This window comes from Thunnus maccoyii, chromosome 13 (genome assembly GCF_910596095.1).
Source record: "Thunnus maccoyii chromosome 13, fThuMac1.1, whole genome shotgun sequence".
Taxonomy (NCBI): Eukaryota; Metazoa; Chordata; class Actinopteri; order Scombriformes; family Scombridae; genus Thunnus; species Thunnus maccoyii.
The window spans coordinates 822,317-845,901 of NC_056545.1; the positions used below are offsets into that span (position 1 = coordinate 822,317).

General features: G+C 43.5%; 1 protein-coding gene across 1 annotated transcript; it reads left to right on the plus strand.

Annotated features, from left to right (window-relative positions):
- The first annotated feature begins 369 nt into the window (after positions 1–369).
- apbb3 (amyloid beta (A4) precursor protein-binding, family B, member 3) lies at positions 370–22,431 on the plus strand. The gene is made up of 12 exons (XM_042431659.1): positions 370–382; positions 1,299–1,564; positions 2,614–2,672; positions 2,892–2,940; positions 6,783–6,932; positions 9,521–9,648; positions 11,453–11,567; positions 12,448–12,529; positions 12,639–12,722; positions 15,138–15,253; positions 18,674–18,853; positions 19,207–22,431. The coding sequence occupies exons 1-12, from the start codon at positions 370–372 to the stop codon at positions 19,462–19,464; spliced, it is 1,500 nt and encodes a 499-aa protein (XP_042287593.1). The 3' UTR covers positions 19,465–22,431.
- Positions 22,432–23,585: the final 1,154 nt, after the last annotated feature.

The window sequence follows — 23,585 nt, forward strand, 5'->3', positions numbered from 1 at the left end:
ACTAACCCACAGAGCTTCAACAAGCTGCTGTGGTTATAAAAACTGTCCAGTGGAGGTTTTGCTGCTGACTGTAGTTTATTGTACTGACCGTCCCTCCTTCCGGTCATATCATGGTCTCTCAATCAGCTGATTCAGCATTTTGTGTCTCTAAAGGTTCATTAATTATTCAAATCCTCTTTGGTTTCTTCTCCTCTTTCGTCTCTTCCTGTTGCTGCAGTTTGACCTCTGATTACTCGTTCAGAACATGATGTTTAACATCAACAATGTATCCTGAACGTCTTCTGAACCTGTCCACAGATCAGGTGAAGACTGGAGGAGGGAAAAGTGTCTTTAGTGTCTCTTTTACTGATGTATGATGAATGCGGCATCATGTGCCAGCAGAGTGTGTCAGCACTGACTTGCCGAAGGTTAAAGTCACCTTGTACTGAAATAAAACTGCAGAGCGACAGAAGAGGAGGAGCTTTCATTTTATTACACTGAATTACTGCTGACATGTTTTTTTATGGATCAATAGTTCATGTTATTATTAGCACAAGTCTGAGTTTGCTACATTTAGGTAAATGAAATGATGTTTAAGACTGAATCAGTTATAAAGTGTCTGAGTTTCCTGATTATACACACAGCAGATTTATTTCTGTAGATAACTGAGGTGTACTCGCTCACACTGAAGATCACAACATCTTCTTAAACTGTTTGCATGTGAGAGGATGGATGCAGTTTAAGTTGAAGCATTTTAAAGCCTGCAGGCAGCTCACGTATCAGTTTGTATGTAAGCAGAGAAAACAAACAGGAAACTGAAAGCAGTTGAAATGTCAGTTGAGCTGTAAACAAGTTGAAGTTATTACTGTACGTAAGAACTGAAAGCAGTTACTCTGTTGAAAGAGATAAAAGCACTTAAATGATCAGTTTAGTTAGTTTTACTTGACATTTTACTAAACAGTGTTGCTCCTAAAGCTATAATCTCTAATTATTCCACATTAAAATGTCTAAAAACAACCAGACCTATGTTATATATGTTGTTGAGTTGTGTACTTACATTATCCCAAATGAAATAGTGATGGCTACGCCTATACTCTGTGAATCTGGGGTCACGCCACAGTTACTTAGCCAACGTTCTTGCTGTGGTAGCGACTTGACTGTGATGGCACCCGCCCATCACTCAAAGCAGCCCTTAATAATACATAACTTTAAGCCTTAATAAAATGTAAACGACTGAGTTATATGGAAATACACCCCTCTGTACAGTTGTCATGAATGAGGAAATTAGCTATAGAGACCAGAAGCGTTTTTTGTACCAGGCTGTTTATTTCTGCTGCTTTCTCCTCATTTGAGTTTTTTGCACTTTCATGTTGGCTTCATTTTTCAGAGGACAGCTGGTGACAGTTCTTGTGTCTCTGCAGACAACATCTGGACAGACCAGAACCTGCTGTTGGACCCAGACCTTCCCTCTGGCTGGAGAACCATCAAGGACTCCACAGGAACCTACTACTGGCATGTTCCCACCGGTGCCACCCAGTGGCAGCACCCAGCACTAAGCAGGACGCCACAAGCACTCGACACACAGGTAGAACTGACAGAACCGGTAGAACAAATACAACAGGTAGAACTGACAGAACCGGTAGAACAAATACAACAGGTAGAACTGACAGAACAGGTTAGAACAAATACAACAGGTAGAACAAATACAACAGGTAGAACAAATACAACAGGTAGAACAAATACAACAGGTAGAACAAATACAACAGGTAGAACTAACAGAACAGGTAGAACAAATACAACAGGTAGAACTGACAGAACAGGTAGAACAAATACAACAGGTAGAACTGACAGAACAGGTAGAACAAATACAACAGGTAGAACTGACAGAACCGGTAGAACAAATACAACAGGTAGAACTGACAGAACCGGTAGAACAAATACAACAGGTAGAACTGACAGAACCGGTAGAACAAATACAACAGGTAGAACTGACAGAACAGGTAGAACAAATACAACAGGTAGAACTGACAGAACCGGTAGAACAAATACAACAGGTAGAACTGACAGAACCGGTAGAACAAATACAACAGGTAGAACTGACAGAACAGGTTAGAACAAATACAACAGGTAGAACAAATACAACAGGTAGAACAAATACAACAGGTAGAACAAATACAACAGGTAGAACTAACAGAACAGGTAGAACAAATACAACAGGTAGAACTGACAGAACAGGTAGAACAAATACAACAGGTAGAACTGACAGAACAGGTAGAACAAATACAACAGGTAGAACTGACAGAACAGGTAGAACAAATACAACAGGTAGAACTGACAGAACAGGTAGAACAAATACAACAGGTAGAACAGGTTAGAACAAATACAACAGGTAGAACTGACAGAACAGGTAGAACAAATACAACAGGTAGAACTGACAGAACAGGTAGAACAAATACAACAGGTAGAACTAACAGAACAGGTTAGAACAGGTAGAACTAACAGAACAGGTGGAACTGATAGAACAGGTAGAACTGATAGAACAGTGAGTCCAGGTAACTCAGGTCAGCTGAGGTTTGTCTGACGCACCAGCAGATCTCTGGAGTTTGTTTCTTCTTCTGTGGTGTTTTGTTTCAGCAGGAGGAGGCTGGATCGCAGCCCACCAGCAGACAGACGGTTGAACCACCTGAGGACAGGTAACAAACACACAGTCATGACTTACATTCATGTCCTGGAGAATCAACCTTAAACCAAGTTTTCACTCTAAAATGAATGATTGATATTACGAGAACTTGATTTTTGTCCCCACGTGACTGTAAACAGATTCATGTCCCCACAACATGAGGAATACAAGCACACACACACACACACTCACACATATCTGTACAGGTATATGAGTTTAGTTTCTCTCTCAGGTCTTCCTGGCATGAAGATTATCTCACCAACCACGATCCCGACTCCAAGGTAAGATAACGAGTGTGTGTGATTAATAAAACTACTGAACATAAGCAGAGAAAAGTTTAATCATATTACATGTTCACAACTAAATCATCACAAGGTCTTAAAGGACAAGTTCACTATTCTTCAACTGTGTCTATAACCAGCAGTCAGGTGTCCATATGAACAGTGAAAGAGGTTTTCCTCGCTGTAATCATTCCTCCTGTTCATACTGGATATTAAAAGATCCTTCAAATGTGCTTTCAATGGAAGTGATGGAGACCAAAATCCACAGTGTGTCCACACAGTCATTTAAAAGTCTGTGTGAAGCTTCTATTCAGCTTCAACAGTCTGAGTTAGTCATATCAAGTGGATATCTGACACATTTACAGTCTTTTTACCATCAGATTCCCTCTTTGTGTTTCCCTGTTGAGCTGCGGTGGAAGTATAGTAACAAAAAGAGGGACTTTGGCACTAAAAAGACTGTAACGTTGAAAGATATCTACTTGATTTGACTCATTTGGACGCTGAAGCTTCATATTAGCTTCAGACTGTGGATTTTGTCCCCCATCACTTCCATTGTAAGGTCATTATGAAGGGATCTTCTAATGGTCAGTATGAACAGGAGGAATGATTACAGCAAGAAAAACAGCTTTAATGTTCATTTGAAGACTGACTGTTGTTTACAACACACTTAAAAAATTGCGAACTTGTCCTTTAAAAGTAGAACCCTTGAAATGTGAACCCAGCGTAGCTAAACACTAACTTTACATATTGCTCACCTTGTAAAATCTGATGCTGAAAGCTGATATAATTTTTATGTTTAAGAATATTATAGTATGAATTATGGATGAATTATCCAACATTTGAGTAAATCAGTGCAATGAACTGAAGTAATTGGTCATTTGAAGTTACATTTTTATTGTAGGACGTGTGAGGACGTTACATCAGACTGTGACAGTTTTCACCGACATTTGACATTTTATATACTAAATAATTAAACATGAAAATAACTGGCGGGATAATCAATAATGATGCTCTAGTTACTAGTAAAGGTTCCAACCTGTTTTTATTATTAATATGTTGGATGTTGGATGTAAAATGCAGTTAATGTTTTTGTTCCCTTCCACTCCTGTGTGTGAATCATAGACTGTAAAAAATATGGACGTAGTCACCGTGACGTCACCTACTGGTTTGAGAAGTGCTGTTTTGAAGCCTAGAGTGTAGCGATTTGACCGTCGCCATCTTGGATTTGGCCGTCGCCATGTTTGATTTTTGGAGCCAGAAGTGACCGTATTTGGACGAGAGGGTGGAGCTGACCATAGCGCTAGCTGCTAGCTTGGTTAGCACGGTGCATTTACAATCTATGGTTAACAGTGATCATGCTAATGCTAATGCTAATTGTCGCTAGCAAAAAACAGGCCTAAAACTGTTAAAACAAAATGTACTCACCGGAAAAACTGATCATCCGACTCATTGATGGGTCTTTTATTACAACCAAACATTGAACGAGACTGTTTTTAGGCGACCACAATGTTACAATTAACTTTAGTGAACTGAAAACACACTGTGTAGTAGCAGCAGCTACACCCATACACAATGGTTATGTTACGTAAGCAACGTTGTCGCTGTGGTAGTGACTTGTCAATCACAACGTAGCCACGCCCTAAAGCACATGCTGCTCTATTGTCAAATTTAAATGAAATGGGACCATAATTTACAAAATGAACATCATGCTGTATTGAAGAAGACTCGAAACTAGCAATTGAGACCATGAACTCATTAGGAAACAGTTTACTGAGGTAATAAATCAAGAGAGAAGTAGAGTTATTTTCTCATTGAACTTCTTTTTGCAGCCAGTGGAGTCGCCCCCTGCTGGCTGTTAGACAGAATGCAGACTTTTGGCACTTCGGCATTGGCCTCATTTTTTAACCACGGAGGTTGCCGCTTGGTGTGAATATTAGGAGATAAACTGAATTCAGAGACCAGACACAATGACTGACTCAGTGTTGCAGACAGTATTTGAGGCTTTTTGAACGAGTCAGCTGGATCAGCTGATGGCCGGCGACGGCACTTTAAGGTGCTTCAGATTGAAGACGTGGTCGCTGCTGATTGGACGATTCATATGTGAACATGTCAAACAACGTTTCTATTGGATGTTGCATCAAGAGTTTCAGCAGTTTATGTTTTGTAAAAAAAGGTTCATGAGTTATTGTGTTTTATAAATGGCCACATGGTGGCGCCACTGGTGACATGTTTGAACATGTGACACAATATGAGCTCAAAAACAGTTTATATCAAATATTAAATATCTAAAATACAGTAAATAATATATAAAAGCTGCATACTAACCATCCTCTAGATAAAACTGAACACCTGCAGCAACAATATTAATTCATTTTCTGTCATCTCAGGTTCAGTTTTAGTCGTTCACACTAATAAAACACATCCAGCCTGTTAAAGAAGCAGCGTCCATCAGCTGTGATGTCACAGTTCAACAGAAAGTGTTAAATACAGTAAAACAGGTTCTGAGCTGCTCTCTGCTCATCTGCTGCACTTTAATCTGATCTAATCTGCTTTAATCTGCTTTAATCTGCTTTAATCTGACTCTCTGTGTCCTGGTTTCTCTGTTTGTCACCCAACGACTCACTGACTGCTTAATCTGCTCATCTACCTGTCTGTCTCTCTACCTGTCTGTCTCTCCACCTGTCTGTCTCTCTACCTGTCTGTCTCTCCACCTGTCTGTCTGTCCACCTGTCTGTCTCTCTACCTGTCTGTCTCTCCACCTATCTGTCTCTCTACCTGTCTGTCTCTCTACCTGTCTGTCTCTCCACCTGTCTGTCTCTCCACCTGTCTGTCTCTCTACCTGTCTGTCTCTCCACCTGTCTGTCTCCCCACCCGTCTGTCTCTCTACCTGTCTGTCTCTCCACCTGTCTGTCTCTCCACCTATCTGTCTCTCTACCTGTCTGTCTCTCCACCTGTCTGTCTCTCCACCTGTCTGTCTCTCCACCTGTCTGTCTCCCCACCTGTCTGTCTCTCTACCTGTCTGTCTCTCCACCTGTCTCTCTCTCTACCTGTCTGTCTCTCCACCTGTCTGTCTCTCCACCTGTCTGTCTCTCTACCTGTCTGTCTCTCCACCTGTCTGTCTCTCTACCTGTCTGTCTGTCTCTCCACCTGTCTGTCTCTCCACCTGTCTGTCTCCCCACCTGTCTGTCTCTCTACCTGTCTGTCTCTCCACCTGTCTGTCTCCCCACCCGTCTGTCTCTCTACCTGTCTGTCTCCCCACCCGTCTGTCTCTCTACCTGTCTGTCTCTCAACCTGTCTGTCTCTCCACCTGTCTCTCTCTCCCCATCTGTCTGTCTCCCCATCTGTCTGTCTCTCTACCTGTCTGTCTCTCCACCTGTCTCTCTCTCCCCATCTGTCTGTCTCTCCACCTGTCTGTCTCTCTACCTGTCTGTCTCTCCACCTGTCTCTCTCTCCCCATCTGTCTGTCTCCCCATCTGTCTGTCTCTCTACCTGTCTGTCTCTCTACCTGTCTCTCTCTCCCCATCTGTCTGTCTCCCCATCTGTCTGTCTCTCTACCTGTCTGTCTCCCCACCCGTCTGTCTCTCTACCTGTCTCCCTCTTCACCTATCTGTCTCTCCACCTGTCTGTCTGTCTCTCCACCTGTCTGTCTGTCTCTCTACCTGTCTGTCTCTCTAACTGTCTGTCTCTCCACCTGTCTGTCTCTCTACCTGTCTCTCTCTCCCCATCTGTCTGTCTCCCCATCTGTCTGTCTCTCCACCTGTCTCTCTCTCCCCACCCGTCTGTCTCTCCATCTGTCTGTCTGTCTCTCTACCTGTCTCCCTCTCCACCTGTCTGTCTGTCAGTGCTTTGCAGTGCGTTCTCTCGGCTGGCTGCAGGTGGAGGAGGAGGACCTGTCTCCCGGTCGCAGCAGTCTCGCTGTCAGTAACGTCATCCAGCAGCTGTCTCACTGCAACAGTCCCGAGCAGAGAGACAGGATGGGGGCCTGGGGGGAGGTAAGACACCTGCTGTACCTGTCTGTGTGTCAGTATGTTTACCTGTCTGTGTGTCAGTATGTTTACCTGTCTGTGTGTCAGTATGTTTACCTGTCTGTGTGTCAGTATGTTTACCTGTCTGTGTGTCAGTATGTCTACCTGTCTGTGTGTCAGTATGTCTACCTGTCTGTGTGTCAGTATGTCTACCTGTCTGTCTGTGTGTCAGTATGTCTACCTGTCTGTCTGTGTGTCAGTATGTTTACCTGTCTGTCTGTGTGTCAGTATGTTTACCTGTCTGTCTGTGTGTCAGTATGTCTACCTGTCTGTGTGTCAGTATGTTTACCTGTCTGTGTGTCAGTATGTCTACCTGTCTGTGTGTCAGTATGTTTACCTGTCTGTGTGTCAGTATGTTTACCTGTCTGTGTGTCAGTATGTTTACCTGTCTGTGTGTCAGTATGTTTACCTGTCTGTGTGTCAGTATGTTTACCTGTCTGTGTGTCAGTATGTCTACCTGTCTGTGTGTCAGTATGTTTACCTGTCTGTGTGTCAGTATGTTTACCTGTCTGTGTGTCAGTATGTCTACCTGTCTGTGTGTCAGTATGTCTACCTGTCTGTGTGTCAGTATGTTTACCTGTCTGTGTGTCAGTATGTTTACCTGTCTGTGTGTCAGTATGTCTACCTGTCTGTGTGTCATTATGTTTACCTGTCTGTGTGTCAGTATGTTTACCTGTCTGTGTGTCATTATGTTTACCTGTCTGTGTGTCAGTATGTCTACCTGTCTGTGTGTCAGTATGTCTACCTGTCTGTGTGTCATTATGTTTACCTGTCTGTGTGTCAGTATGTTTACCTGTCTGTGTGTCATTATGTTTACCTGTCTGTGTGTCAGTATGTTTACCTGTCTGTGTGTCAGTATGTCTACCTGTCTGTGTGTCAGTATGTTTACCTGTCTGTGTGTCAGTATGTTTACCTGTCTGTGTGTCATTATGTTTACCTGTCTGTGTGTCTGTATGTTTACCTGTCTGTGTGTCATTATGTTTACCTGTCTGTGTGTCAGTATGTTTACCTGTCTGTGTGTCAGTATGTTTACCTGTCTGTCTGTGTGTCAGTATGTCTACCTGTCTGTGTGTCAGTATGTCTACCTGTCTGTGTGTCAGTATGTCTACCTGTCTGTGTGTCAGTATGTTTACCTGTCTGTCTGTGTGTCAGTATGTCTACCTGTCTGTGTGTCAGTATGTTTACCTGTCTGTCTGTGTGTCAGTATGTTTACCTGTCTGTGTGTCAGTATGTTTACCTGTCTGTCTGTGTGTCAGTATGTCTACCTGTCTGTGTGTCAGTATGTTTACCTGTCTGTCTGTGTGTCAGTATGTTTACCTGTCTGTGTGTCAGTATGTTTACCTGTCTGTCTGTGTGTCAGTATGTTTACCTGTCTGTGTGTCAGTATGTTTACCTGTCTGTGTGTCAGTATGTTTACCTGTCTGTCTGTGTGTCAGTATGTCTACCTGTCTGTCTGTGTGTCAGTATGTCTACCTGTCTGTCTGTGTGTCAGTATGTTTACCTGTCTGTGTGTCAGTATGTTTACCTGTCTGTGTGTCAGTATGTTTACCTGTCTGTGTGTCAGTATGTTTACCTGTCTGTGTGTCATTATGTTTACCTGTCTGTGTGTCAGTATGTCTACCTGTCTGTGTGTCAGTATGTCTACCTGTCTGTGTGTCAGTATGTCTACCTGTCTGTGTGTCAGTATGTCTACCTGTCTGTCTGTGTGTCAGTATGTTTACCTGTCTGTGTGTCAGTATGTTTACCTGTCTGTGTGTCAGTATGTTTACCTGTCTGTGTGTCAGTATGTCTACCTGTCTGTGTGTCAGTATGTCTACCTGTCTGTGTGTCAGTATGTTTACCTGTCTGTGTGTCAGTATGTCTACCTGTCTGTGTGTCATTATGTTTACCTGTCTGTGTGTCAGTATGTTTACCTGTCTGTGTGTCTGTATGTTTACCTGTCTGTGTGTCATTATGTTTACCTGTCTGTGTGTCAGTATGTTTACCTGTCTGTGTGTCAGTATGTTTACCTGTCTGTCTGTGTGTCAGTATGTCTACCTGTCTGTGTGTCAGTATGTTTACCTGTCTGTCTGTGTGTCAGTATGTCTACCTGTCTGTGTGTCAGTATGTTTACCTGTCTGTCTGTGTGTCAGTATGTCTACCTGTCTGTGTGTCAGTATGTTTACCTGTCTGTCTGTGTGTCAGTATGTCTACCTGTCTGTGTGTCAGTATGTTTACCTGTCTGTCTGTGTGTCAGTATGTCTACCTGTCTGTGTGTCAGTATGTTTACCTGTCTGTCTGTGTGTCAGTATGTTTACCTGTCTGTGTGTCAGTATGTTTACCTGTCTGTCTGTGTGTCAGTATGTCTACCTGTCTGTCTGTGTGTCAGTATGTTTACCTGTCTGTGTGTCAGTATGTTTACCTGTCTGTCTGTGTGTCAGTATGTCTACCTGTCTGTCTGTGTGTCAGTATGTTTACCTGTCTGTCTGTGTGTCAGTATGTCTACCTGTCTGTCTGTGTGTCAGTATGTTTACCTGTCTGTCTGTGTGTCAGTATGTCTACCTGTCTGTCTGCAGGGTCGGGAGATGATGCTGGTTCTGAAGAAAGACACTCTGACCCTGTTGGACCCTTTAGACCACACCCCCCTCCACTGTCAGCCAATCATCAACATCCGTGTGTGGGGGGTGGGCTGCAACAACGGCAGGTGAGCCAATCAGAAAGCAGCTGTTGCCTCCGTTATCTCACCTGATGATGGAACGTGTCGGTTTCACATTTTAGTTGCGCTTTTTCTGTTCTAGCTGTGTGATGTCACTGTGCAACTCTGTGATGTCACTGCGCAACTCCGTGATGTCACAGGACTTATATTCTCTCATTTTTTTGGATCCTCTAATATGATTATTCAAATCTCAATCTGGTGCATCTGTTCCTTCACCTGTTCAGTAACAACATACAACATGTCAATCAGACACATCTGCAGATGTTTGAATTTAGATTTTTTTTCTCCTCTGATGGAGCTACGCTAACAGTTTCCCCCTGCTTCCAGTCTTTATGCTAAGCTAGGCTAACTCACAGGATCTTCACAGTGTAAACAGAGAGAGATGAGAGGTTTACTGCAGTAAAAGTACCAATACAGTAATGTAAAAATACTCCATCCTACTGCAGTAAAAGTACATAAGTATTATGAGCTTGATGTAGTTAAAGTATTGCAGTAAAAGTACATAAGTATTATGAGCTTGATGTAGTTAAAGTATTGCAGTAAAAGTACATAAGTATTATGAGCTTGATGTAGTTAAAGTATTGCAGTAAAAGTACATAAGTATTATGAGCTTGATGTAGTTAAAATATTGCAGTAAAAGTACATAAGTATTATGAGCTTGATGTAGTTAAAGTATTGCAGTAAAAGTACATAAGTATTATGAGCTTGATGTAGTTAAAGTATTGCAGTAAAAGTACATAAGTATTATGAGCTTGATGTAGTTAAAGTATTGCAGTAAAAGTAGTGGTTTGGTCCCTCTGACTGATATATTATTATATATGACATCATTAGATTATTAATAGTGAAGCATCAGTGTTAGAGCAGCATGTTACTGTTGTAGCTGCTGGAGGTGGAGCTAGTTTACACTACTTTATATACAGTTAGCTAGTTTAGTCCAGTGGTTCCCAACCTAGGGGTCGGGCCCCTCCAAAGGGTCAGCAGATAAATCTGAGGGGTGGTGAGATGATTAATGGGAGAGGAAAGAAGAAAAAACAAAGTTCTGATACACAAATCTGTTTTCAGTTTTTGGACTTTTTCTCTAATCTTTGATTTTTGCTGAAATATTGGATCATTTGAACATTTATTGAAATGAAAGCATGTGAGAAGTTTAGAGGGAAAAATCACTATTTGGTGGAGCTGTTAACAACTCATAGACATGTGAAATGTGACCCCGACTACACACTGCTTTTTGTAAGACGTCAAAAGCCAAAAAGGTTGGAAACCACTGGTTTCATCTTTAACAATGTGTTGTATTTTAAAAGCTTGTTATATTATCCATTGTGTCAAATCTTCATCTGAAAAGTAACTAAAGCTGTCAAATAAATGTAGTGGAGTAGAAAGTACAATATTTCCCTCTGAAATGTAGAAAGTAGCATCACATGGAAATACTCAAGTAAAGTACAAATACCTCAAAACTGTACTACAGTACATGAGGTACTTGTACTTAGTTACTTTCCGCTGCTGACATCATTCACAGTTTGATGTTTCTGTTCAAATCAAACTCACCTTTGGGTTTGTTCATCTGTCAGTTTGCACTAACACTGTCACTCTCTCTGCTTCTTTAAATCGCTCCTCACTCACCTGCGCAGGGACAGGTAAACCTCTACCTTTACCTCCTCACACCCACAGCTACACCGACACAACCTCCTCCTGCATGTACGCCTCACCTGCTGATCACATGATCACCTGTCCATCCTGACCACTGTGTGTGTGTGTGTGTGTGTGTGTGTGTGTGTGTGTGTGGTGCGTTCAGGGACTTTGCCTTCGTAGCTGGAGATAAGGACAGCTGTGTGTTGAAGTGTCACGTGTTTCGTTGTGACGCTCCGGCGAAGGCCATCGCCACAGCGCTGCACGAGATGTGCTCCAAGGTGAGAGTCACCTCTGTTTTATTATTATTTATTATTTTATTCCAAAAAAAACCCCCAAAATTAGTTAATGGAGTGTAATTATTTGATATGGACATTATTTTTAGAGATCTCCTTTAACGCTTCACATTTTGACTGTTTATAATAAAGCGACAGGAACAAACCTTTATAACCTCTTATTACTTAGTGTTTAATTATGAATGTTTAATATTACATCATCAGAACAGACGGACTCCTCTGCTCAGCTGGTCCAACACTTTGTTCAAATATTATCCAACAGCTCATCCAACAGCAGGTGGCGCTGTGACAGGTTTTTTTTTTACTATTTTCTCAGGATTTAATTGTTCACGTCCAGCCAAATATAGTCTGCACATTTAATACGTCTATTGTGACTGAAAGTGTCTTAGTTAAAAACCAGGTCATTTACAGCTTTACTGCATCAGGCCTGTGTTGAGTCTGTTTACAAGTTGAAAATGAAAACTATATTTGTGGAGGGATTTTAAAGATTTACATCCTCTTCATATTTTCTAACAGTCAGGAAGTCCTGTGTTAACTAAAACTACAGTGGGCAGCTGCTTTAGGAAATTACAAAACCTTTTAAAGTACATATTAATGTATGATGATGTAATAACCTGTATAGTTAAGTACTTGTGAGGTGTTTTTAAAGATTTCCGTCTAGCTTGTTTCTGATTGGATCCTGATATACCTGCTTACAAGTCTAGTTTACAAAGAGAAGTCTTTATATATGACGTGTCTCCAGTAGGAACCAATGAGCTGGAAGGGGACAGTATTGAGAGACGGACTAATGACGAGAATAAAATGAGAGAAAAACTGAACAGAAGTGTAGAAACATGGATGCATTTGAATCTTTGTATGTGTGTAGATGATGTCAGAGAAGGCGCTGATGAGGCCGTCTCGCTCTCTGACGATGGAGAGCATCTCACCTGAGGACCTGCCCAGACAAGGTGACTCACCTGCTCTGCTCTCTGATTGTTTCTCTGCTGACCCCTCGTTGTTGTTGTTGTTGTTGTTGTTGTTGTTGTTGTTGTTGTTATTGTTGTATTTGTGTTTCAGTGGAGTTTCTAGAGGCGGTGCGGCAGCAGGTCCAGAAGTTCGAGGTCGAGTACATCGGTAACCTGCCGGTGTCCCGAGCCATGGGTAGGACAGACACACCTGTTACACCCGCTACACCTGTTACACCCATTACACCCGTTACACCTGCTACACCCGCTACACCCGTTACACCTGCTACACCTGTTACACCTGTTACACTTGTTACACCTGTTACACCCGTTACACCTGCTACACCCGCTACACCCGTTACACCTGCTACACCTGTTACACCTGCTACACCTGTTACACCTGTTACACTTGTTACACCTGTTACACCCGTTACACCTGCTACACCCGCTACACCCGTTACACCTGCTACACCTGTTACACCTGTTACACTTGTTACACCTGTTACACTTGTTACACCCGTTACACCTGCTACACCTGTTACACCTGTTACACTTGTTACACCTGTTACACCTGCTACACCCGCTACACCCGTTACACCTGTTACACCTGTTTCATCTGCTACACCTGTTACACCTGTTACACCTGTTACACCTGTTTCATCTGTTACACCTGTTTCATCTGTTACACCTGCTACACCCGTTACACCCGTTACACCCGCTACACCTGCTACACCTGTTACACCTGTTACACCTGTTACACCTGCTACACCTGTTACACCTGTTACACCTGTTACACTTGTTACACCTGTTACACCCGTTACACCCGCTACACCCGCTACACCCGTTACACCTGTTACACCTGTTTCATCTGCTACACCTGTTACACCTGTTACACCTGTTACACCTGTTTCATCTGTTACACCTGTTTCATCTGTTACACCTGCTACACCCGTTACACCCGTTACACCCGCTACACCTGCTACACCTGTTACACCTGTTACACCTGTTACACCTGTTACACCTGTTTCATCTGCTACACCTGCTACACCTGTTACACCTGTTACACCTGTTACACCTGTTTCATCTGCTACACCTGCTACACCCGCTACACCTGCTACACCTGTTACACCTGTTACACCTGTTACACCTGTTTCATCTGCTACACCTGCTACACCTGCTACACCTGTTACACCCGCTACACCTGTTACACCTGTTACACCTGCTACACCTGCTACACCTGTTACACCTGTTACACCTGTTTCATCTGCTACACCTGCTACACCTGTTACACCTGTTACACCCGCTACACCTGTTACACCTGTTACACCTGCTACACCTGCTACACCTGTTACACCCGTTACACCTGCTACACCCGTTACACCTGTTACACCTGTTACACCTGTTACACCTGTTTCATCTGCTACACCTGCTACACCTGTTACACCTGTTACACCTGTTACACCTGTTTCATCTGCTACACCTGCTACACCTGCTACACCTGTTACACCTGTTACACCCGCTACACCTGTTACACCTGTTACACCTGCTACACCTGCTACACCTGCTTCACCTGTTACACCTGCTACACCTGTTACACCTGCTACACCCGTTACACCTGCTACACCCGTTACACCTGCTACACCTGTTACACCTGTTACAGCTCTGTGTTTGGTCCTGTGAACAAACTGATCTCAAATTAAGTTTCCAACTTAACAACCAAAGTATTGACAGTTTCCAACATTTCCTGGAAATAAACTGTTCAACTGATACATTTCCAATGAATCAACAACAGCTGATTGTTGTTGTAACTTTGAGAGTCGGAGCAGGTCAGCTGATCATATCTACAGGCTAACAGTTCAATACGATTTAACATATATGAGCAGTAACATTTCCAATAATAAATTAACAATAAATTAATATTTACAGTACCTGAGTTTAAATGGAGAAATTAATTTATTTTATCTATAATTATAAATATTATTATCATTTATTATTCGATGATTAGTAACAAGTTCTTTCAGGAAACTTCTCTAACGTGAGGATTTGATGTTTTTCTCTGATATGTATCAGGCCGATACATCAGCCAATATCAGCTTACTGCAGATATATTGGTATTTGTGTATATGTGGGCCGATATCTCCCAAGAACTGTCAGGTTCAGAGACATCAAAGTAGGTTTGAGGTCAATTAGAAACTGTATTGCAGTTACATAGTTTGTCCACTAGAGGGTGCTGACCAGTTGATTCTTTAAAAAGTTTCAGTTTGAGTCTCACGACTGAAAAACACCGAACACGTCTGCTGCAGCAGAGCACATCAGTTATAATCTACTGCAGCTGCTACACTGACAACAGAAATCACGACGCTCATCTCTATTTACGCTGCTGGACTATTTTCTTTCTCTGTGTTACTGTTTTGTTTTGATAAGTGACATAAATAAAGATATTATTATCATTATTACATCATTGTAAACTAAATGTTTTGGTTTTTGGACCGTTGGTCGGACAAAACAAGACGTGAACACGTCCGCAAGCATTCTGGGAAAATAACTTTCACTGTTAATTGGGACAAGGGTTGCCATAGAAACCAAGGTGTCTTTGTGTGTGTGTGTGCAGGTATGGAGGTGTTGAACAGAGCGATCGAAAGCATCATGAACTCTACAGACAGAGACGACTGGGAGCCAATCGTCATCCACGTGACTGATAACATCCTGTCTCTGTGGAAGGGACAGGTACGATTACTGTTATTCTACCTGTTCCACCTGTTCCACCTGTTCTACCTGTTCCACCGGTTCCACCTGTTCCACCTGTTCCACCTGCTCTACCTGTTCTACCTGTTCCACCTGTTCCACCTGTTCTACCTGTTCTACCTGTTCTACCTGTTCCACCTGTTCTACCTGTTCTACCTGTTCCACCTGTTCCACCTGCTCCACCTGTTCTACCTGTTCCACCTGTTCCACCTGTTCTACCTGTTCCACCGGTTCCACCTGTTCCACCTGTTCTACCTGTTCTACCTGTTCCACCGGTTCCACCTGTTCTACCTGTTCCACCTGTTCCACCTGTTCTACCTGTTCCACCTGTTCCACCTGCTCCACCTGTTCTACCTGTTCCACCTGTTCCACCTGTTCCACCTGTTCTACCTGTTCTACCTGTTCCACCTGTTCCACCTGTTCTACCTGTTCTACCTGTTCTACCTGTTCCACCTGTTCTACCTGTTCCACCTGTTCCACCTGCTCTACCTGTTCTACCTGTTCCACCTGTTCCACCTGTTCCACCTGTTCCACCTGTTCCACCTGCTCTACCTGTTCTACCTGTTCCACCTGTTCCACCTGTTCTACCTGTTCTACCTGTTCTACCTGTTCCACCTGTTCTACCTGTTCCACCTGTTCCACCTGCTCTACCTGTTCTACCTGTTCCACCTGTTCCACCTGTTCCACCTGTTCCACCTGTTCCACCTGCTCTACCTGTTCCACCTGTTCTACCTGCTCTACCTGTTCTACCTGTTCCACCTGTTCCACCTGTTCTACCTGTTCCACCTGCTCTACCTGTTCTACCTGTTCCACCTGTTCCACCTGTTCCACCTGTTCCACCTGTTCCACCTGCTCTACCTGTTCTACCTGTTCCACCTGCTCCACCTGTTCTACCTGTTCTACCTGTTCCACCTGTTCCACCTGCTCTACCTGTTCTACCTGTTCCACCTGTTCCACCTGTTCTACCTGTTCTACCTGTTCCACCTGTTCCACCTGTTCCACCTGTTCTACCTGTTCCACCTGTTCCACCTGTTCCACCTGTTCCACCTGCTCTACCTGTTCTACCTGTTCCACCTGCTCTACCTGTTCCACCTGTTCCACCTGCTCTACCTGTTCTACCTGTTCCACCTGTTCCACCTGTTCTACCTGTTCTACCTGTTCTACCTGTTCCACCTGTTCTACCTGTTCTACCTGTTCCACCTGTTCCACCTGCTCTACCTGTTCTACCTGTTCTACCTGTTCCACCTGTTCCACCTGCTCTACCTGTTCTACCTGTTCCACCTGTTCCACCTGTTCTACCTGTTCCACCTGTTCCACCTGTTCTACCTGTTCCACCGGTTCCACCTGTTCCTACCTGTTCCACCTGTTCTACCTTTTTTACCTGCTCTACTTGTTCTACCTGTTCTACCTGTTCCACCTGTTCCACCTGCTCTACCTGTTCTACCTGTTCCACCTGTTCCACCTGTTCCACCTGTTCCACCTGTTCTACCTGTTCCACCTGCTCTACCTGTTCCACCTGTTCCACCTGCTCTACCTGTTCCACCTGTTCCACCTGTTCTACCTGTTCCACCTGTTCCACCTGCTCTACCTGTTCCACCTGTTCCACCTGTTCCACCTGCTCTACCTGTTCTACCTGTTCTACCTGTTCCACCTGTTCTACCTGTTCTACCTGTTCCACCTGTTCCACCTGCTCCACCTGTTCTACCTGTTCTACCTGTTCCACCTGTTCCACCTGCTCCACCTGTTCCACCTGCTCTACCTGTTCTACCTGTTCTACCTGTTCCACCTGTTCCACCTGTTCTACCTGTTCCACCGGTTCCACCTGTTCTACCTGTTCCACCTGTTCCACCTGTTCTACCTGTTCCACCTGTTCCACCTGCTCTACCTGTTCTACCTGTTCTACCTGTTCCACCTGTTCCACCTGTTCTACCTGTTCCACCTGTTCTACCTGTTCCACCTGTTCCACCTGCTCCACCTGTTCTACCTGTTCTACCTGTTCCACCTGTTCCACCTGCTCCACCTGTTCCACCTGCTCTACCTGTTCTACCTGTTCTACCTGTTCCACCTGTTCTACCTGTTCTACCTGTTCCACCGGTTCCACCTGTTCTACCTGTTCCACCTGTTCCACCTGTTCTACCTGTTCCACCTGTTCCACCTGCTCTACCTGTTCTACCTGTTCCACCTGTTCCACCTGTTCCACCTGTTCTACCTGTTCTACCTGTTCCACCTGTTCCACCTGCTCTACCTGTTCTACCTGTTCTACCTGTTCCACCTGTTCCACCTGCTCTACCTGTTCTACCTGTTCCACCTGTTCCACCTGTTCTACCTGTTCTACCTGTTCCACCTGTTCTACCTGTTCCACCTGTTCCACCTGCTCTACCTGTTCTACCTGTTCCACCTGTTCCACCTGTTCTACCTGTTCTACCTGTTCTACCTGTTCCACCTGTTCCACCTGTTCTACCTGTTCTACCTGTTCCACCTGTTCCACCTGTTCCACCTGTTCTACCTGTTCCACCTGTTCCACCTGTTCCACCTGTTCTACCTGTTCTACCTGTTCTACCTGTTCCACCTGTTCCACCTGTTCTACCTGCTCTACCTGTTCCACCTGTTCCACCTGCTCTACCTGTTCTACCTGTTCCACCTGTTCCACCTGTTCTACCTGTTCTACCTGTTCTACCTGTTCCACCTGTTCTACCTGTTCTACCTGTTCCACCTGTTCCACCTGCTCTACCTGTTCTACCTGTTCTACCTGTTCCACCTGTTCCACCTGCTCTACCTGTTCTACCTGTTCCACCTGTTCCACCTGTTCTACCTGTTCCACCTGTTCCACCTGTTCTACCTGTTCCACCGGTTCCACCTGTTCCTACCTGTTCCACCTGTTCTACCTTTTTTACCTGCTCTACTTGTTCTACCTGTTCTACCTGTTCCACCTGTTCCACCTGCTCTACCTGTTCCACCTGCTCTACCTGTTCCACCTGTTCCACCTGCTCTACCTGTTCCACCTGTTCCACCTGTTCTACCTGTTCCACCTGTTCCACCTGCTCTACCTGTTCCACCTGTTCCACCTGTTCCACCTGCTCTACCTGTTCTACCTGTTCTACCTGTTCCACCTGTTCCACCTGTTCTACCTGTTCTACCTGTTCCACCTGTTCCACCTGTTCCACCTGCTCTACCTGTTCCACCTGTTCCACCTGTTCTACCTGTTCTACCTGTTCCACCTGTTCCACCTGTTCCACCTGCTCTACCTGTTCCACCTGTTCCACCTGTTCTACCTGTTCTACCTGTTCCACCTGTTCCACCTGTTCTACCTGTTCCACCTGCTCTACCTGTTCCACCTGTTCCACCTGTTCTACCTGTTCTACCTGTTCCACCTGCTCCACCTGTTCTACCTGTTCCTGACAGGAGGGGGAGGAGCCTTTCTGGGAGTGTCAGGTGCGTTTCCTCACTTTTCTGGGCGTCGGCCACGACAGCCACACCTTCGCTGTGATCGTAGACGGCGGCACGCAGCGCTTCGAGTGTCACGTGTTCTGGTGTGAACCGGACGCTGGGATCCTCTCTGAGGCCGTTCAGGCTGCATGTATGGTGAGTTTTTCACAGAAGCTCAGAACATTACAGGTGCGTCTTCATTTGGACCTTAAAAGGACCTGAAATAAGTTAATGGATGAAATAACTGATAACGAGACAAGGAGTCAGTATCTTGATATGTTTAAATAACGTTCACACAAATTTTCACCTTTTACATGTAAATTAAGTGACTTTCAACTTTTTTATCCCATAAAAAGCCCTTAAACAGTTCACATAATCCCAATCCCTTAATTAATTGATTAATTATCCCCTAAGGTACCTTTATTACAGTCAATAATTAGTCCATAACTGGTACTGATACTGATCTGCTGCTCATAACGTCTCCACTCTTTCGTCCTTTCTGTCGTCAGGTTCAGTATCAGAAGTGTTTAGTGGCTCAGACTCCTCCTCCGAGGACCAAGTCGTGGCACGCGACCCCATCAAAGGTCAAACGGGCCAACTCCATGGACGGCGCCGCCTTTCCTCCCCTCACATCCCGTCTCCATGGCAGCGGAAGCACCTCCATGATGCCAAGGATCACCAAGGGCAACGGCAGCAGTGGCAACGTGAGGAAGGGCATGATGGCCTTCTTCGAAACCTTACGCAACAAACAGGCCGCCACGTCATAATGACGGGGGCGGGACCACCAGAGCCGCCTGTCAGCAGATGCTGGTCAATCCTCCGCGATGGAGAACCTGAATGTCTCACGGGCTAAACTGCGTTTGTGGCTCTGGTGGTCCGACCGGCTGATTCTGCTGCCTTCACATCACCAGCGACGAGACGGACGCCGCGTCTCTTTCTGTTGACCTGTTTGAACCTGTCGTCACGACGTTAGTTTCACCTGTCGGTGGTTACAGCTGTCGCTCGGTGACGGCTAATGTGGATTCTCTTGTTAACTCGACATTAAACAGGATGATAAACACCTGCTGCAAAAAAAAACACCAACATCAGACTCAGATCCTGATTATCAACAGAAGACAGTTCAGACCTCCATCAACCAATCGTCTTCTTCATGACGGCAGAGTTCTCAAACAAACGTGTTCCGTGTTTCTACCTGATCTGAATTAGACTTTCTCACAGAGGACATGTTGACATGTGACGACAGAATAATAAAATGTTTAAGTTTCAGGGTCCTGGTAAAGCACATTCTGGCTCACTGTCACACTGTCATGGTTTATGGGGACAATGTTAACGTTACCTGAGCTTCCCCTGCTATGACAAGTCAAAATGTCCGCTGTGAAAAAGATCTACAGCCACAATATTTCATGTTTTAAATGCTGGTGTGACAAACCTAAAGAGGCAAATCACCAGCAAACTCAACTCAACTAACCCAACTAAAATATAGAAACTGTGATTTCACATTAATAGGTTGCAATTGAGAGCGCGTGACAGCTTGAAATAATTGTTGAAATAGTTAAAAAAATAAATGAAAAGTTTAGATAATTAGCTAAAAGTAATGGACAAACAGTTGTATGTTAGTTATATGAAAATATATTGTAACAATGTCCACATTTAGATCATAAATAGTGCTAAATAACATCCAGTTTGTATTCCAATCATATCATATAAGCCCATATTTGAGTGGATGAACGGGTCGAGCCGATCTGACAGAGCTGCGAGGGAACGTCTAGCAGCTCCAGTTTAGGAGAGAAGTCAACTACATTTCCCAGAATGCTTTGCTGTCAGAAACATTGTTACAAACATCGTTTCCTGGAAGTGTTCTGAGTAATTTTCAGGTACTTAACAGCTAATTCTTACAGAGAGGGTGGTGCAATTTGTGAATTATTAGAAAAAACAGAAAAAAAGTGTTGAATTGGTTAAGTTGGTTGGTTCAGATTTGCTATATTGAGGTCATATTCTGTCTCTTTGACAGAAAATACTCAGTGAGAAGTTTTGTGTCAAACTCATATTAGCATGTTAGGTTGTTTCTGAAAAACTCTACAATGAGCACATTTCCTGTAAATCTCCTAAGAATTAATACCTGTAAATTACTCAGAGAATTTCTGGAGAATAAGTATAAAACAAAGGGATCTGTAGGATAGAACATCCAATCAGAGAGCTTCAGTCTCTGTTGCTATGCGGCTGAAGGCAGACTGAAGATAAAAAGTTATAATGAGAATATTCTAGAACGCTGATGTCACAGCAGCAGCAGCAGAGGCTCATGGGTAGTGTAGTCCATGAACACGTTCAACAGAGCAAACTGAGGGAACATTTCTTCTTCTTCTCCTGAAACTCTGACTTTTCTCTGTCAGGTTTGTTGCAACAAGCTCGTAATAAAACTGAAATTACAACTTAATAAAAAGAATTAAAGCCTTTTAGAGGTTTAAATTAAAGGAGAAGTTTTCACAATAGATAATGCATTAAAATACACTTATTATAATTCTATTAATTAACCATTAATTCACTACGAAAGTTAAGATGAACTCCTGAATTTTCACCTTTATTATTTATTAGATATTAAGTGACTGTTTTCAACTTTTAAGGGTTTTTTTCTCCACAAAAAACCCTTAAAGTGTACAGAAAGCCAATTTAAATTACCTTATTACATATGACATTACATTAATTTATCCATTAGTTATCCCCTTCAAATCCTATTAAAAGTAACACCATGGTTTAAAGGGTTTTTAAGACTTAAAAAACTGTAATTAAGGTTCATTTATCATAATTCATCAAATTAATTCACTTTGCAAACTCAGATAATCTCAGTCCATTAATTTATTGATGAATCTTCCCTTTAAATACCTTAATTGCATGGTTAATAGGTAAATTGGTGGTGTTTTAAGGTTGAGGGAGATGTTGAACATGACACTGATCTGCTGTTCTGGTTTCAGCCTGAAGAACATCACCTGTTCATGAGGACGTTTCACCATCGACGTCATCGACACCCCTAAAGTGTTCGTATAAGGCGACCTGTCGCGCTCCGTTTGTGGACGAGTTTCATTCACAAGAGAGTTCCCGAAGCGTGAAAAGGACAAATCAGAAACCAGCAGACACATTTATCAGTGTCACTAGTCGTGTTAGAGCAGCTGAAACAACGAGTCCAGCTGCCAGTTTAATCAAAAGCCTTTAATATTATTGACGGCAGCACGTTTCTGTCAGCAACAAACTGCAGATTTGGAGGTTAAAGGAAACTTTTTATAAATATTAATCTATTAACAGACAATATTACACGACCAGTTCTCAGTGTTTGCACTGCTTACAGTTGGACATGGTGGAAAAAACCACTTTCATTTTACTCATGAAAGCAGAAAAAGGTGATTTCACTGCATCCAGACAACGTTAGACTCCTAGAAATGACCTTCAGATACGCTAAACTGTTTTCCAGCGACGTTGTGTCGACAAACCTAATCTCTGCCTGGATGATGGTCACAGGAAACGTTTTTTCAATGAATTAGGCGCCGACATGTTGAGCTTCAAGTCACTACACGCCCCCCGCTACCTCAGACTCAAGCTAACGCTAGCTTACTGGGAACACCGAGCGCTGCACACCTGGGCTAACGTTAGCTAACTAACATCGCAGGTATTGCAATAAAGTAATATTGAACTTATTGGAGCCAATCACAGCTGTCAATCACAGCTGTCCATCAACGCCCACACGGCAGACATCAAAGCTACTATTCATCTTTACATCTTATTAATGGAGCAATAATTTCCAAAAATGACCACCAGCGCACTTATTAGAGGAGCTGAATTTAGAGATTGAGACCAGAATGACTCGTTGAAAACAATAATTGACTCAGTATTTCAAGAGAGAAGTTGATGCTTTTTAAATGTGGTTCAGTATCAACAGTTTGGCAACTTAAATACGTTTAATGAACAACATTTTCTCATCATGTCGAGAGAAAACGAGATTCGGCAGCGTTACGTTTCTGGTGTAAATGTATTTGCTGTTGTAGTTTAGTTGAACGTGAACGTAATTTCTAGAGGACGGTTGCCACATTAGACCAGGTCTAGTTCAGATAACACCATATTCACACGTGTCTAACATGGACTCGATTCGACTCTTTCTCTACAACGTCGAACATCTGGTCGTATAATATCGTCGTGTAAGTTTCCTGAAGCCTCGCTGTGTCGCTGTGGTCTTTACGTTCGTCTGACAGACTCGTGTCAAAGTGTTCAAAGCGTTACAGGAATGTGGGAGATCGTAGAGACTCGAGACTTGGTTTATTTGGACGTGAGAGCGAGCTTCGGTTTTGCGGTCGGTGACGTCGGTGAGCAGCTGTGACGGAAATAAAGACGGAATGCTTCAGCGTTAACTTAGATGCTAAAAACGTCTTTCTACATATCGATAGATAGATTTACAGTATATAGAATATTACAGCCTGCAGTAGGTGATGTTACAGCTGCACAGAGACACTGAGGCAGCTGTTTACTACTGACAGAAACATCTGGCAGCATGATGATGATATGACGATGACGATTTAATTTCATTCCTACTTAAGAGAAAATTCTAAGAAAATTGATTAATGCCGCAATTTCTCTTCAATCACTTGCACGTTAAGAACAAATCTGTCGGTACGAGTTCTTCTTGCATGAGGCCCGACATGTTCTGCTGCATGTCCACCTGCATTAAAATGCATTTTGAAGATATTCAGATACAAACCTCGTTAACTTCAGGTGGTCAAAAAATGTCGTCGTTTCCCCCCCCCCCCCAAAAAAAACAGCATCCTGAAGCCTGCAGGAACACAAGACTCAGCCTCAATCACAAGAAAAATAATGAAAGTTTGTGTCTTGCTAGTAAAAAAACAGA